Below are 16,714 nucleotides of genomic sequence, written 5' to 3'. Positions count from 1 at the left end.
TGTGTGCTTCCAGGCCACCCGGAGTGCTTCTGGGGCTGGGAGACAGCCGTGGGATCCCTTCAACATAGTTAGTGTGGTTGAGCCCTCAACCTGTTTTCTGTGTGTTCACAGGAGCACAAGGTGCTGCTGACAGGGACCCCGCTGCAGAACTCTGTGGAGGAGCTCTTCAGCCTCCTAAATTTTCTGGAGCCACAGCAGTTCCCCTCAGAGACAGCCTTCCTGGAAGAGTTTGGAGACCTGAAGACAGAGGAGCAGGTATCTGGAAGAGTGATGCTGGTGACTGTTGGCACAGGCCACTGGGACACGTGGTGACCAAACCAGGCATGCTTTCAGACATGTGCTTCATGGAAGTGGATAGCACTCCTCATGCCAGGAGAAGCAAAATTTGACAGAGCCTCCAACACTGCTCAAGGGAGAGGAGACCAGCCCATGCCTAGGGGCACATCCACATGCCTAGTGGTCTGCTCCCAGCTGACTCCCTGCTGCCCTTGCATGCCTGGGTAGAACATCTCACCTGCTTCTCCCACCAGGTCTGTCCCTGAGACCAACAGGAGTGTAGGGGGAATGGGGAGGTCAGTGAGTCCATGTGTCTGTCAGCATTGTCAGGTTTCCCTGGAGAGCTCTCCTCCAAAGTTCTCCTTGAGTGTGGATCATGGGAAGCTGCTCAGTCACCTGGGCCATTCCACTGCCTTTAGAATGTGGGAACTGCACACAGATTGTCGTTCTGTGGGAGTAGGTGCAGGCACACCAAGYAACTACCATCTCAGCTCTCTTCCTGCATCAGACACCCAAGGCTGCTGGCAGCACAGGCATGTGGAGTTCRTAGCTCAGGACTGGTCACTGACATGCCTGCCCCAAGGACCCCAGCCCCTGAAGCTGTCCTGGCTGGATGCTGAGCAGCCACTCCAGCTTGTAGTGGGTTTGCACCCACTTGTAGTGGGTTTGCAGCATGGAGAGGCTGTAGGCTTGCAGATCCCTCTGCTGTGCCCATGTGTTTGCCATGCAGGGAGGGCACTGAGTGTCTGCGCTTGCTCTGCAGGTGAAGAAGCTGCAGTCCATCCTGAAGCCCATGATGCTGCGACGGCTGAAGGATGATGTAGAGAAGAATCTGGCACCCAAGCAGGAGACCATCATTGAGGTGGAGCTGACCAATATCCAGAAGAAATACTACCGGGCCATCCTGGAGAAGAATTTCTCCTTCCTCTCCAAGGGTGCCAACCAGCACAATATGCCCAACCTCATCAATACCATGATGGAGCTGCGCAAGTGCTGCAATCACCCGTACCTCATCAATGGTGAGGGCTGTGCACAGGAGTTGTGTGGGGGGACACGCAAGTATCGCTGCAAAATTTACTGCTCACTCTGAACAGATCTTGCCCAGCTGGGGAGCCAGCTCAGGCCTTGTGTCTTCTGCCGACGGTGTGGCATTGATTTGTCCTGTTGTCTTCCCGGGCAGCCCAGCTCCCCAAGGGCTGCTTGCTGTTGGGCACCTCGGGKCCTCCTGAGGCTGTGTTGGGGATGTTCTGATGCAGAACCAGTGCCACAGCCTGACTTGTTCTGCCAAGAGCTAATATAAGCCCTGAAGATGTTTAGTYCCAGAAGTGAAGGCTCTGCAGCAGGTCTCTAGCCAGCCTCCCTAGCTGTGACTGCATGGGTTSTGTTGCTTGTGTGGTCTCTTGCTGCTGCCCTGGGCAGCTGCACTGCCAGCCTCGCCAGGAGCTCACATCCCTTTTCACCTGGCAGGGGCAGAGGAGAAGATCCTGGAAGACTTCCGTAAAACTCACTGCCCAGAGGCACCAGACTTCCAGCTGCAGGCGATGATCCAGGCAGCCGGCAAATTGGTGCTCATTGATAAGCTGCTTCCCAAGCTGATTGCTGGTGGGCACAAGGTGCTCATCTTCTCGCAGATGGTGCGCTGTCTTGACATCCTGGAGGACTATCTCATCCAGAGACGGTTAGTACAGGTTCCAGCATTCAGCACGGCTCCTCCGCAGCCCCTYCATGCACCGTAGATACAAAGTGGCAACACCACAGCATGCGGCTAAGCATGTCAGACCTGTCCATTCTGTGTAGTCCAGGGCTAGTCCTCAGAGTGACCAGGTGGAAGTAGGTCCTTCCCTTGGTCCTGGTTCCCATCAGCCCCATATCCATGCAGCATGCATGGGGTTTGATGATTCTGTCATCATAAAAGGTACAACTTTTGGGAACCACAGTGCACACAGGCTGATGGGGCCTGAGCCTYCACCTGGGCACAGGTCCTGCCAGTAAGTCCTGGCTGCCTGTGTGCCCACAGAGCCCGGGGGAAGAAGCAGAAATGGATTTGAAAGCCACAGCCTGTTCAGGTTGTGATGCCGTGGTGCCGCTCTGACCTCTTCCCATCTCGAGCAGGTACACCTACGAGCGCATTGATGGGAGGGTGCGTGGCAACCTGCGCCAGGCTGCCATCGACCGCTTTTGCAAGCCCGACTCGGATCGCTTTGTCTTTCTGCTGTGCACACGGGCAGGTGGGCTGGGCATCAACCTGACTGCTGCTGACACCTGCATCATCTTCGATTCTGACTGGAACCCGCAGAATGACCTGCAGGTAACGGGCTGGGCAGGGCCAGGTTSCTGGGAGGTCCTGGCACACAGCTCCCATCACTTGTGCCAGGCAGGGCAGGGCAGCAGCACCAGCTGGGCACAAGGTGCTGWGCAGGAGTGCTGGCAGGAATGTGGGCAGAGGGGACAGGACACGGGAAAGATCATGGTGTGGCTCTGAAAGCACAGATGGGCCACAGAGCAGGCAACACTGTGTCCGTGCCTGGTGTTGCARTGGGTGCAGTGTTGTGTGCCACATCTCAGCCAAGCCTGCAGCCCAAGCCCTGTATCCTTGCGTGAGGGTGCTGGCATTCCCCACTCCTCCACAGCTGTGCAAGATGTGCCAGAGCCCTGCCAGGTCAGGCACAGGCAGGGAGTGAGGGTGCTGTGGAGGGTGGGAGCTGACTGTGGGTTGGGTGGGTGAGTGTAGATGCTGGTGCAGGGTGCCACAAGCCCCGCCACCCTATCTGGTGTGACTCCCTGCTGATGCTGTGCCCTCTGCCCTTACAGGCTCAAGCTCGCTGCCACCGTATCGGGCAGAGCAAGGCGGTGAAGGTCTATCGCCTCATCACCAGGAACTCCTATGAACGGGAGATGTTTGACAAGGCCAGCCTGAAGCTGGGCCTGGATAAAGCTGTGCTGCAGGACATCAACCGCAAGGGCAGCACCAATGGGGTAGGTTGGATGCTGGAGCAGGGCCAGGTGGGAACCACTGCAGGAGAGCTCTCCTCCTCTCCTCCTCTCCGTGCAAATCACTGCCAGGTCAGAGCAGGGACTGGGCAGGCTTTGGGGAGGGAGAGCCCAATCACACACACTTGCACTGCTGCTCTTTGGCCTGCCAGGCTCTTCCTGCACTGCCATGGGGATAGAGGACACATGATGTTATGTCCAGGGTGGCATGGACTGAAATTCCTGACAGTCCCTCAGGCAGAGTTTTGAAGTGACCTCTTTGCTTTAGCAGCAGCAGGTCTGGGTTGGCTTGGGTCTCTTTCTCCTGGAGCAGAGGGAGGACCCTTCTCCTGCTGTGCTGTGGTCATGGTTGCTGGCCAGCTTGGTGATGCCCCCGTGCTTTGGGCAGGTTCAGCAGCTCTCCAAGATGGAGGTGGAGGACCTGCTGCGGAAGGGTGCCTACGGCGCGCTGATGGATGAGGAGGATGAAGGCTCAAAGTTCTGTGAGGAAGACATTGATCAGATCCTTCAGCGCAGGACACAGACCATCACAATCCAGTCTGAGGGGAARGGCTCCACATTTGCCAAGGTGTGCTGTGCTCCACTGGGAGTGAAGGGGGATTTCCCCTGGGGATGGGGGAAGGGGAATATGCAGGGTAGTAGTGGTTGGCCAGCTTCTTACCTGTGTGTGGACRCATCTGCTTGGAGGCCAAGCTCTGCTGTCCCACTGCCCAGGAGTGAGACCTTGCTGGGGTGCCACAGCACATGTGATCTCCTGTCTCTCTTGGCAGAGGAGGGGCCATCAGCCTGGCATCAGCTGATGGAAGGCTGCCTAGAAGCATTGAGCTCTCCCTCTGAAGCTGATTCAGGCCAGTGAGAAGGCAGGGCAGGGCCTGTGCTCCAGTTCTGGGCAGTGTCCAGATGTGCTCTGTTCCCAGGTTGGAGGTGTGGATGGCTGCAGAGCTGCTGCTGCATCCCTGTCAGGTTGCTGCAGATTGGAGGCCTGGCTCTCACAGGCTGAGGGCTCCTGGCAGCAGACCGTGCCCCAGAGCTGGACTCTGCCCAGGGGCATTGTAAACAGGGTCAGGCGTCACCTCAGGGAGGATGGATGGGTTCAAAGCCTGGGTGAGATCCAGTCCTGAGCTAGGCTGRCCTTCTTACTCATGGGCTGAGCTTATTTGATCTGGAGTCTGTCGCCCTCCCTGCCCTTCCAGTCACTGGTGCTGCCTCGGKTGTGGTGCTTTACTGAGCAGAAGCACAGGGGGTGACCTGAGCTGCCAGTGATGTGAGAAGGAGCTGTGGTACCTTCAGCACAATCCTTCTGCAGCACAGCTGGTCTCTGTCTCCAGCCTCAGTCTTCTGCAGCCATGAGGTCTGGCTGTGCAGAGGGAGCACAGGATGGTGGCAGGACCCAGCTGCTGGGCTGCACGATGCCCAAAGTCAGGTGCTGCTGTGCCATGGAAGCTGTGTGCTGTGGGGCCTGACAAAACCCCCAGGGAGCCTGAGGAGCCAACTCCATGCTGTGCTCTGGCTGGTGCCTGCTGGGGCCACTAAGGGCCATCTGTCCCTCCTCTTGCACAGCCAGGCTCCATTTACAGTGGGTCAGGCAGGACTGCAGAACAGAGTGGTTCAGCTCCCTTAGGTAAACAAAGAACCCTCTGTCATGTACCAGCTTGGGRTGTAACACCCCATGGCAGTGAGACTGTGCACTCAAGACAGGTGGGGGGGGATCTCTGTATGGGACAAAACATACTTGGATGGTGGGTTGCATCTGTTCACTCCTGTTCTTTCCTTCCTAGGCCAGCTTTGTAGCATCAGGAAACAGAACTGACATTTCCTTAGATGACCCCAATTTCTGGCAGAAGTGGGCCAAGATAGCAGAGCTTGATACAGACGCCAAGAATGAAAAGGTAGGATGCAGTTTATGGCCCATGTGCCTTACAAAACCCTGACCTGACACCATGTGGCCTAGTGTCCAAGTGGGAGCTGTGTGTTTTCTCTGGATTTCTGAAAGGATTTATGTTGGGCATCAAGAATTACTGCAAGGGAGGACTGACCCATGAATGCTGGCCAAAGGCCTGATTTATTGACCAACAGCCACATCTTGGTTTATGTCTCTCTTGGTATTTCAAGGTGCTTAATCTATACTCCCAGCAATCCCTCCTGCTGCTTGAGAGCACTGTCCAAACACTCCTGGAGCTCTGGCAGCCTYGGGGCTGTGCCCATTCCCTGGGGAGCCTGGGCAGTGYCCAGCACCCTCTGAGGAAGAACCTTTTCCTGATATCCAGCCTCATCCCCACCCTTGYGCAGCTCCAGCCATTTCTGTGGGTCCTGTCTCTGGTCACAGAGAGCAGAGATCAGAGCTGCCCCTCTGCTGCTTCTCATGAGCACAGACTGCTGCCTCTGCCTGCGGGGAGGCAGGAGAGGATAGATGCGGTCCCACCTCTCTGCTGGCCCTGCTGAGATGACGGGCTCAGCTGCAGCTCAGGTCTCTCTTCCCAGCTCCTCCATCAGGCACAGGGTGCTGCTGCTGCCTCCAGCTCAGCCCCAGAGCTGCTGTGATCCCAGTTACAGCAGCAGTGCTGTAGAAATGGTGTTCAGCAGGATGGAGGCCCTTCAGCTCTGCAGAGCCCACTGCTCAAGCCGGAGCAATGGGAGAGAGTGTGCACGTGCATGTGTGTGTGTGTGTGTGTGTGTGTGTGTGTGTGTCCCGTGTGCCTCAAATTCAGGCAGATTTACGTGGCATTCATTCATTCAACAGCAGGGGTAAGGAGAGGAGACAGGTACATGCTATTTAATTTCATACTGCTCCCTCCTGCACCTTCTTGGAAGCTGCTTTTCCTGTTCCAGCCCACCTGTCCCCCAACACAGAGATCACACTGYCTTAAGCACAGCATTTGGCACAGGCAGTACGGAGAGGGCCAGGAGTGACTCAGAGCTGAGTCAGCTGCTGCYTGTCAGCAGTTTGGACACAGAGGGGCTGCTTCTCAGCCTGTCATCAGTCAGGCTGAATTTTGTGCTGGCCAGGAGTTGTCTAGTGTGCAGGCAGAACTGCACACAGGTAAGCCACTGGGAAGGTGATGGTCATCTGGAGGACTGGGAAGCCAGGAGCAGAGCCTGGGTGAYGGGGGAGAAGAGCACATGTTTCTGCTTGTACTTGAGAACATTCTCTGCACTGTCCCTCACAGGAGAGCCTGGTCATCGACAGACCCCGGGTGCGGAAGCAAACCAAACACTACAACTCCTTCGAAGAGGATGAGCTGATGGAGTTCTCTGAGCTGGACAGTGACTCGGACGAGCGACCCACACGCTCGCGGCGCTTTAACGAGAAGACACGGCGGTACCTGCGGGCTGAGTGCTTCCGTGTGGAGAAGAACCTGCTCATATTTGGGTGAGTCTCACCCCTGTGAGAGACAGCCACAGTGTCCAGTGCCCATGTGGGCCACTGGCTGCACCAGCCACTGTCCTGCTGCAGTGTCCTCTCCGTCCAGCAGTCATGTTCCTGGTGGGACCTGAGCTCTAAGTGAATGTTTGGGATGGAAGGAGAGTTAGGAGGACAAAGCATGAGCTTGGCAGTTGGCACTTCCAGAGTCTGCTCCTGCCTCTGCCTTGTTCAGTCCTGCAAACCTCTCTGCCTCTCTGCTCCTGTGATGTGTGGGCAAAAGATCCCGCCCTATCCAGGGGAGCTGGCAGGAGTCTTATGGAGTTGCAGAGGAAGAAGCCYCTGACATCCCACGAGAATCTGAAAAACTGAACGCAAAAAAAGTATTGATCAGCACAGAATTTGAAGCAAAAAAGCAGGCTTCCGGCTCTTCTCTGAGAAGAATAAGCAAGTTGTCAAACCTGACAAATGTATTGAGAAATTGTAAAAGACTGAAAAAATAACTCGGATACAACTTCTCACACTAAAAAGTATACATACTGTTGGCTTTGTAATGAAATGTAACTCATTTTACACAATGCAAGTGATTCTTATTCCATATGCCACAGGGTCTGCCCYGCATGAGCTCCTGGAGAGAGGTGCCAGCAAGGTCTCTACTGCACAGGAGTGTTTACTCTGTGTTCCTGTTGTTTCAGCTGGGGTCGCTGGAAAGATATCCTGACCCATGGGCGGTTCAAGTGGCACCTGAATGAGAAGGACATGGAAATGATTTGTCGAGCCTTGCTGGTGTATTGCGTCAAACACTACAAGGGGGATGAGAAGATTAAGAGTTTTATCTGGGATCTCATCACGCCGACAAAGGATGGCCAGAACCAGGCTCTGCAGAATCACTCAGGTATTGCGTGTTCTCTCTGCCATTGCATCTGTACCTGTTGCTCTGTGCCGGCCTGCGGGACCAAAGCTGCCGAATTCAAAGCAGAACCAATGGAAACTGTCTGCAAGCAGTTGTGTTTGAGCACTGCAATTCTCTCTTCACAGAGAAAGGGGCTTCCATGGAGCTGACCTCCGCACTGACCTCAGAGCCAGCAGCAGGGGCTACCTGAGTCGGGGAGGCTGTTTTCTGGCTTTCAGTGCAGAGAGCCTTATGGTGGGAGCAGAGGTGCTGCTAAGTCTTCTCAGGCCTGTGAATGCTGCCATGGTTCCCCTGCGCAGGGAGACCCTGGGCAGTGAGCTTGTGAGCACCAGTGACCGAATTAACACATTGGGTGTGAAAGGTTTGAGGATGCTGATTCCACTCAGAGAGCCTCAGGCTGCTCCTTTGAACCTTGCAGGGCACAGCATGGGCATGGTGCAGGACCCTGCCTGTGCCTCTGGGCAGAACTGGCAGCTGCACCAGGGAAAGCTGGGGGTGCAGCTGAGCATCCATCCCACACTAAGGTTGTGGGTTTGATCCCCACACAGGCCATTCACTTAAGAGTTCTATTCAGTGATCCTTGTGGGTCCCTTCCTCTCAATATGTTCTGTAATTTTGTRATTTCCAGCTTTTGTCTCCCGTTGTCATGGTGCTTGTCCTAGACTTACTGGTCTGCAGTGCCTGGCCTGAKGGGTGGAGGTACAGCATTGGTTTGTCCTGAGACCTCTGCATTGCAGAGTCCTCCCCAGGTGTTGCTGCCTTCTCTCACTATGTGTAGCAGGACCCTTGTCCTCGGCCTGGCTGTGTCCTCTACTCAGAGGTATCACACCACATGTCACATCTGTAATTACATCTGTTTCCTAGAGGTGTCTAGGTGTATTCTATTGGGTAGAAGTTCCCAGTGTATCCTCAGTTTCAGACAGGTCACCCAGAGGCTTTCCAGCCCTGCTTTCCCTCTGGCTCTGCCTCAGTGGTGGACAYTGCAGATTGGCCTCTCCACCTGCAGTGCTGTGGCTGCTCTCTGGGGCTGGGGCAGCCATAGAGCCCACCCTACAAATGAGACAGCCCCAGGGCCTTTGTCTTCATCTGTGAGCACAGAGTGGCTGCTGGCTCCCTGGATCTGCTAGGGCTTGTGGCCTGGGATGTGTGATCAYTGCCTGCTGTGTCAGAGGGCTCTGGCTGACCTTGCAGCACAGTGTCTGCATACTGTGGCTCTCAGGATAGGTGACCAGGGTTGGGGGAGGCTGCAGTGTCCTTCATTGAGTCAGAGTCCAGCAGCTGTGTGCTGCTTGTTCTGTTATTGTAATCCATGGCATAAGGTGAGTAGTGAGGGGGCTGCGACTCTCCAGACTGCTTTTGGCATCAGGGAGCTGGGCTGAAACCTGGGATTCCTGTTCCAAGATGGTGGAGTACAAGGAAGGCTCTTCCAGAGTGGTGGTGATGCTGCTGAGCCCCAAGTGCAGCATAGTTGRTGCTTAAAAACCAACATCATCATTTCCTTCTGCGTGGAAGTGTTCAACTGTCTTTGCACAGTGAGGTGCAAGGATGTGGCCCTCGGTGGCTGCCTGAAGTTATTCCAGTGACCCGCTGCAATGGGAGTCACTCTGGCAGTGCTGCCTCCTGCTCTKGCCAAACAGCCTTGTCCTGAGCAGCTGGGAGTGGGCTTGAGAGCCCTGTGGGGAGCAGAACAAGAGTCGGAAGCAAATCAACTGGTTGTGAGTGGGTTTGGTTTAGATAATACCCAGTAATGAACAAGTCATCGTTTCAGTGGAGGGTCAGGATTGCTTTAGTGCAAGAGCATTGGATATTGAACAGAGAAACGACCAGGAGCTTCTCCATCGACTGACTCTTCAGAGTGGCTTTTCCCACCTGTGAAACCTTCACGTGGTCTGGGCCAGAGGAGCAAAGACATCTCAGCCTGATGTCAGGAGCCAGAGAGAGCAGARCAGGGCAGTGCAGAGAAGCCACAGCAGGCACTGCTGGGACTCCCCAGGCAGCCTCGGGTACCACTTGTGTCTGCAGAGAGCTGAGCAGGCGAGTCATTCCCCATCCCTGATGTGCAGATAGCAGCAGCARCCTCCAGCCCTTGCTAGGGCATCCTGGAGTTGTTCTTTCTCAGTTCCACCTCCATGTGATCCTGAAGGGTGAGCATAGCACCGAGACAGTCTGACGCAGAGCTCTGCTCTGATCCAGCACCATCCTGCCTTTCATCCTGGAGCAGGCCAAGCTGCTGAGGAAGCAGCATTTGCCCAGTGTTCCTCAGGCCAGTTTGGGTACAGGAGACCTGGTGCCTACTGCAGGCTCCAGCAACGACCTGGGCCACGACTCTCATCCTGTCACGGAGCTGCAGACTTGGTGCACAAGTTGACGATGTGGTGACACTTTGTCTTCTCTGGTGTCACAAGACCAGACAGATGGGATGGGACTGCTCAGGTACCCTTTCCTGACCATTGTTGCAGTTTCCACCTCAACAGCAAGCTGCCTAGGGAGGCAGTTTATCCCTCTCTGAGATTCCAAGCAATAGTGACCCCATCAGGAGTTGTTTCCACATTCTGCTGTGAACTCACATCTTAGTTCAAGTTGAAATGTGTTTAATTTTCATCTCCACTCACTGGATCTCATATTATCTTTGGCAGCCAGATGGGACCACACTCCCATTGGCACTTTAGTCCCCTTGCAGCARTCGAGTTCCCCCTTAGCCCTGCTCCACATGCATAGCATAAGAACCAGCCCTTACAGAWCAGATCAGCAGGTCTGCTGCTCTTTGATCATTTGAGAGCTTCTTGTTTGAGCCCTTGTCCCAAATCACTCTCTCCATAGGGTGACCTTCAGACCTGGCTGTAGCGTCACGTTAAGTCTTCAAGGGCTGTGCCCAGGACCAGGATCCYTTCTTTTCTTCTGTCTGATATTTTTATACATTTATACATTTATACAACCATTTTATCATTCAGGTTGAACACTGAGAATGCACAGCAGGTTCAGTTTCTGTGGTGATCCCAAGGTTTCTCCCAGAGGTGGACTMTTCCATGCTCTGCATTTTCCCTGTGCGCTTCCCCCCCCTTGGCTCTCCAGGCTGCAGCCAGGTGCTCTGCACAGCCTCCTCCAGCTCMTGGCCCTGCTGTCCCCCCCAGGGCTGGAGGCCTGTGCCTGTGCTGCCTGTGGTGCTCACTGGCTGCCACTCACTSTTACAGGCTTGTCAGCACCGGTGCCCAGGGGTCGGAAGGGGAAGAAGACAAAGAACCAGATGCTGCTTCCTGAAATAAAGAATGCAGACTGGCTTGCTACCTGCAACCCTGAGGTGGTGCTCCATGACGACAGCTACAAGAAGCACCTCAAACAGCACTGCAACAAGTGAGTCGTAAAATCATGGAGTGGTTTGGGTTGGAAGGGACTTTAAAGAACATCTTGTTGCACCAGCCTAGCCAAGGGCAGGGACACCTTCACTATCACAAGTTGCTGCAAGCCCTGTCCAACCTGGCCTTGAACACTTCAGGGATTTGACAGCCACAGCTTCCCTGTGCCAGGGCCTCCTGACCATCAGAGTGAAGAATTTCTTCCTAACATCTAATTTAAATCTGTCCTCTTTTAGTTTAAACCATTCCCCCTTGTGAGAGCCCACAGAGTCTCATGGAGACAGTGGACTGAGGGCCTTTAGTGTTGGGAGGGTGGAAGGGAACTGAGAAGGGTTCACAGCCCACCCAGGATCACCATGCTTCACTGCTGGGCTATCCTCAGATTGCCCTCCAGCTCATGGAAGCCATGTCCCCTCGGGACAGTGACCCTCCAGCCAGCAGGCCACAAGGCTGGGCACTGTGGCATGACACTGCACAGTTGCTGCCCGTCCCATTCTAAGGAAGGGGGTYCTTTGTGTGGGTGAACCTGATGTCAAGCAGGTTTTGCTGGTCTTGCTGACCTCTCTGCCGCCCGGGACAGGGTTCTGCTGCGGGTGCGAATGCTCTACTACCTGAAGGCTGAAGTGCTGGGGGAGGCTGCGGATAAAGCCTTTGAGGGGACCCCYGCCAGGTAGGGACCTAACGGTGACCCCTGCGAGGCTTCTCGGGCTCGAGCACTGCCACAGCCACCTGGCCCATCCACATCTGGGCTCTCTGCAGCTCCAGGCCAGTCAGACATGGGGCTCAAATCCCCGGGTCTGGCTCAGCCCAAACTGCAGCCACTCTGCCTGTGCAGTGGCTGCGGTCGTGGCAGCCCTGCCGAGGCCCCTCTGGGACTGCAGCACCAGCCTGGGGAGCAATGGGGACTTATGGGAATGCCTTGCAAGAAAATGGCTCTGTGKGCTCCTTGACAAATGGGCTCTGAATCCAAAGTGGGAGTCAGCAGAGACTGCTCCCAGTCTCCAGGCCAGGCCTCGGAGCAGAGCATGCCCCATGGCTGTGGCCAGCAGTCCCTCCCAGCACTGGTAACAGTGGGACCCACAGGCTCTGAAAGGGCACTGAGCCTGCGGCCTGCCAGCTGCAGACCTTTCTGTCAGATGGGACCTTCAGTGCTCTGRTGTTTCTTGGGTGGGAGGGGAGAGAGGCTAGGGGCACCCACTGCCCTGGAGAAAGAGGGGCAGGAGAGCAGCAGGTTGTGTARAACCAAGGCTTTGGCTCACTAACCCCAGGGAAATGGGTACCCATGTGATGGTGGGACCCCAGGGCAGTGTTCATTAGCTGTCCCCAAGCCAGCGAGTGGTGGCTCCTGCCTCCCTCATCCCTTCTGAGCAGTGGCCAGTGTCTCTCAGTGTCTGGTGAGGCTGGGAGAGGGGCGTTCATACCTTGTCTGCCCTAGGGAGCTGGATGTGCTGCTGCCAGACATTGACTACGTGGAGATCCCGGTGGACTGGTGGAATGCTGAGGCTGATAAATCGCTGCTCATCGGCGTCTTCAAGCACGGTGTGTACCCAGCTGTCTGGTGGGTGCTGGTGTATGAGGCAATGACTACCTCTGGTACCTGGAGGGGACATCATGTGAAAGGAGCAAAGCCGTGGCCGTGGTCCAAAGCCACACGGGGTCAGGGCAGCTCCCCCTAAGTGCCAGTAGCATGTTTGGGTGGGGAGCAGGCACCTTGCAGTGCCCATGATGGCCATTCCAGGTCTCGTGGCAGACTCTGGTTTGCCAGGAGCAGTGTGTAGTTGCTGTGTGAGGGCAAGGAGAAAGGCACAAATCTTTTCTTGACCTTGTCATGGAGTTGCCGTGCAGCCTACAAGAGCCCCAGGGCTGTTTGCCCCAGGTCCCTGTGCTGGGTGGGATGGGAAGACTGACCTTTCTCTTTGCCTGCTGCCCAGGGGCTGCAGATCTGTTAGCAGCTTTTGGGAAAATGTTGGGAATTTCTGGAGCTGAGAATTGCTCTCAGGRCAACACAGAGGCAGTGAGAGCCAGGTGGGGAGCTGTGTCTCAGGAGCAGGAGGTTTTTGTGGCCCAGGCTCAGGCGATGCTCTGTATGTCCCGACGGCGGCAGGTTACGAGCGGTACAACGCCATGCGGGCAGACCCGGCACTGTGCTTCCTGGAGAAGGTGGGCATGCCGGACGAGAAGCTGCTCTCTGCCGAGCAGGGCGTCAGCGACGGGGCACAGGATGCTGCTGAAAGGTGGGCAGGGAATGGAGCCGAGCTCTCACTGCAGCCYGGCTCCCTGCTGGGGCAGGGTGGGGGTGAGCAGTGCATGGAGAGGAGGGAGGGAGCAGGATGTGCTTCTGAGCACAGAGGGGACGGTAGAAGGGGCTGGTCCCCAGTATAGGGTTGGCACAGGGAGGAGAGAGGGAGCAGGCTGTGCTTCTGAGCACAGAGGGGAGGGTAGAAGGGGGCTGGTCCTCAGTGTGGGGTTGGCACGAGCACCAATTGGCACGAGCACCAATTCCTCGCATCCTGGTGCTAAGAACTGGCACAGCCACAGGGGCTGTGCTGCCCCTTGCAGGGACTGACTCTCTCTGTCACCCAGGGGCAGTGTGGAAAAAGAAGAAGGCAGTGGAGAAAAGCTGGAGGGACTGTCAAAACAGGAGGTGAGTGGGATTCAGTGTTGGATACACATCTGTGGCTGCCCAGCCTGCCCTGAGGTGCAGACTTGGCTCCATTAGCTCTTCYGTGGGGAAGTGGGGAGCCAGCATGGCTGGTCTGCCCTGTCTGTGTTCCATGCTGTGTGCATTGCCTTTGCCCCTGAAGCACAGCTTCTGCTGTACCGCTCTGTGTTACCTATGGGCCTGGGCAGCATCTGCCTTGTGGGGAGCTGAARGAGATTAAGGACAGGGGATGTCCARGAGTGTTGGCTTTTACTCTTGGTTGGCTTCAGGAGCCACGTGGGGCCCTGGCAAAGGAGTCAGGGATGTGCCAAAAGAAATCTCCCTGTCAGAGAGGAAGTGCAGGGAATGAGGTGGCACAGGAGAGTGCAGGTATTGTTTGAACAGTGGAGGCTGTCACATGGTCACTGGCAGTGGCACTACAGCCTCTGTCGCTGTGGTGATCCTCCCCTCCAGGCCCAAAACAACTCTCTTGAGTTGTCACCTCTGATCCTGTGTGCTGAGCACAGCCAGCAGCTGCAGCCCATGGGCAGTGGACACACAGCCCTGCCCATCCCACCACCCTACACTCTGCCGAGGGTGGGTGGGCTTGGGTGCAGGGGATTCTGTGTGGGGCTGAGCACTCTCTGGTGGTTTCCTTTTGCAGGACATCATGGCTGCTGGGGTGGGTGAAACCAGTGAGAAGCGGGACGAGCCAGTGGCAGGTGAGGCCATTTCTCCTGCAGTGCGGCCGGTGGCTTCCCAGGGTTTGGCGTGGCACAGGCAGAGCCTGAGCGCTGCCCCAGGAGCCGCTTGGTGGGAGGAACACTTTGCTGGGCTGGAGGAACATGCTGCTCTGTGGAGTGGGTGAGGAAGCTCAAGCTGGGCAGGGGCCCTCACATAGAGTCACAGGTGACCCAGGGATAGGCCCTGTGGCATGCCAGCCAGGGTTACAAGTGATTCCAGCCAAAGCTACCCAGGGTGACTAGAAGCCATTAACYTGCTCTTATCCATGCAGTTGCCTGCATGAGATGAGCAAGGTCTCTGCAGTGGGCCGTGCTGGCACATGCCATGGGCTGGCTGGCCCCACTGCTGAGCAGGGAGYTGCAGTCTTCTCCCATGCATGGCCRGGCCTGGAGCCATCAYTCCTACCCTGCTCTCAGTCTCTGGACTCTCTGAAGGAAGGTAAAACATGGTGAAGCTATAAGCAGTTAGGCCCAGGGATTGTCATGTGGCCTCCCATTTGTGACTGTGATCCCTGGTGCTCCCCATGGGAGGCAGAAGGTGGCAGGAAGCTCTTGGAGCTTAYCAGACGGTGTGGGCACCTGTGGCTTTGTGTGTGTGTTAAATACTGATGTCCTTGCTGATGTTTGAAGCCCAGGATGGCTCCGACTCAGACAGATCCTGCTGGCCTGTCTCCTCTGCTCTCACGGCCAGACTGCGGCGACTCGTCACTGTYTACCAACGCTGCAACCGCAAGGAGCTGCCTCCCCGCGCTGAGATGCTGGTGCCTGGTAACCATAGCTACTGGCTTCAGGATGAGATGTTCCGGAGAGCCTCCGAGATGGACTCGGTGAACAAAGAAATGCAGAAAAGGTAATGCAGCAAATAAAGCTAATTTAGCCCACTTGGATTCCTTGGTCTGCAGAACTGACCCAGATCGGTGTCACYAGAGCTGTCTGTGCTCTGGTCATGTCGTGGAGTCGTGAGTCCTTGCTGGGCAGGCAACACGCTCTGAGCCGTGGGAGCCTTGCTGCTCCAGCAGCTAGCCCAGCGAGGGAGCAGCCTCCACTGCAAACTGGAGTTCGTGTGTAGCAGATGGTGACACTGAAAAGAAGTCAGGGGACAGCTCTTCAGGGTCAAATCCTGTGTCTGTTGGGCCAGAGGTCAGCSTTGCCAGAGCAGAGTTGTGTCCTTGGGACATGCTGTGGATAAGGGTGACAAATGAGCACTTTCACAGCCTGTGAGCAGTGCCTTTCTGACCCTTGTGGCTCTGATGCTGCTGCCTTTGCCTTCTGCACGTGGCTTCTGGAGCCCAGTGGTGACATACCCTGGTTGCGCTGTGCTCTCATTTCATTTGTGTCCCAGTRAGTGGGAGGGTGGTGGGGCTGTCCTGGCACCTGAGTGTCTCTCTTCAGCTACGGGAGGGGGTGTGCAGGGTGACGCTGCTGCCGTTGCTGCCACTCTCCAGTGCTGCCCTGAGGCTGGGACTCTCTGTGGTGTCCAGCCCTCAATGGCATTGCCTCCTGTGAACCTGTCTGCGTAGCAGGACCCCATGTAACCACGTGATACATGTGCTGCCTTGTGCTCTGTTCATGTAGAAGCTGTTTTAGCCTTTCTCTTCCTCTGGACTTCTTCCAGTCATACCATCCTCTCCTTGAGATGGGGGCACAATAGTTGTGTTATGGACATCACAGCAGCCTGGTATCTCCCATTCCTTAATTCTCTGGGCTTTTTGTAGGGGAATCATCTCCTTACAGGAATTTTCCACCAACCTTTAATTTGAGGCCTTTTGACAAATTCACCACTGGGCTMCTTGACTTGCATCATTCATATATTTATTAACTTTCTTCTTGTTACTCTCATTTTTGAAATGAAACTTGACTGCAGCCCCTGGAAACAGGGTTGAAAATGCTGGCCCAGGTGTATTTTGGGCAGTTGGAGAGTGCTGTGGGTGCTGTCACCCTGTCTGCTTTCCCTTGACATGTCTCAGCTGCTCGCTGGTGCTGGCTCAGAGCTGCAATTYGGAGGAGCTGAGATTTGACTGGAAGCTTTCTTCAGACATAAGTGCTCCCCTTTCTTCAGCTGTCAGTGTTCCATTTCCTCTGCCCTTGCCCTGTTACCTGTTCTCTGTGGGTGTTTCTCTGGGTTCTGCCCAGGGCTATTTGCCCAGGACACTCTTCACCATCTCTGCCCTTTGAGTGATTCCCCACAAGGTAAAAGCTCAGAGGGTCCAAGCCAGCATGAAAGTTGTGTTCTAAAAGTGCTGTAACTGAACTCCATCACTGCTGCTGCTGTCCTTCAGTGGGGAGGGGGTGACACCCAGGAGTGGGTAAGGTGGGTGGTGCTTGTTACTTTGACCCTTAAAACAACAAGCCCCAGTCCTAGTTTTCCCTCTGGAAGAGGCTGGATGAGAACTGTGTCTGCATATCTTTCCTTCGTAATTCCTGGTACAGAGAATT

At 55.6% G+C, this 16,714-nt stretch overlaps 1 protein-coding gene across 10 annotated transcripts in view; it reads left to right on the top strand.

Moving 5' to 3' along the window:
• The window catches only part of CHD6 (chromodomain helicase DNA binding protein 6), an 89,354-nt gene that overhangs the window by 57,819 nt on the left and 14,821 nt on the right, over positions 1–16,714 (top strand). For all 10 annotated transcript variants that reach the window (XM_057376649.1, XM_057376654.1, XM_057376648.1 and 7 more), the window contains 16 exons: positions 112–255; positions 1,040–1,295; positions 1,744–1,954; positions 2,389–2,584; positions 3,088–3,252; positions 3,656–3,835; positions 5,046–5,156; positions 6,435–6,637; positions 7,324–7,523; positions 10,733–10,892; positions 11,475–11,564; positions 12,330–12,433; positions 12,999–13,128; positions 13,478–13,538; positions 14,200–14,257; positions 14,909–15,128. In XM_057376649.1, the coding sequence (XP_057232632.1) occupies positions 112–255; positions 1,040–1,295; positions 1,744–1,954; positions 2,389–2,584; positions 3,088–3,252; positions 3,656–3,835; positions 5,046–5,156; positions 6,435–6,637; positions 7,324–7,523; positions 10,733–10,892; positions 11,475–11,564; positions 12,330–12,433; positions 12,999–13,128; positions 13,478–13,538; positions 14,200–14,257; positions 14,909–15,128 (2,489 nt within the window). The remainder of the gene's footprint in view (positions 1–111; positions 256–1,039; positions 1,296–1,743; positions 1,955–2,388; positions 2,585–3,087; positions 3,253–3,655; positions 3,836–5,045; positions 5,157–6,434; positions 6,638–7,323; positions 7,524–10,732; positions 10,893–11,474; positions 11,565–12,329; positions 12,434–12,998; positions 13,129–13,477; positions 13,539–14,199; positions 14,258–14,908; positions 15,129–16,714) is intronic.

This window comes from Malurus melanocephalus, unplaced genomic scaffold (genome assembly GCF_030028575.1).
Source record: "Malurus melanocephalus ecotype Western Australia unplaced genomic scaffold, MMel_1.1 scaffold_287, whole genome shotgun sequence".
NCBI classification, from domain to species: domain Eukaryota; kingdom Metazoa; phylum Chordata; class Aves; order Passeriformes; family Maluridae; genus Malurus; species Malurus melanocephalus.
Note: the sequence above shows the minus strand (reverse complement) of the source record. Positions and strands in the feature narration are given on the sequence as shown.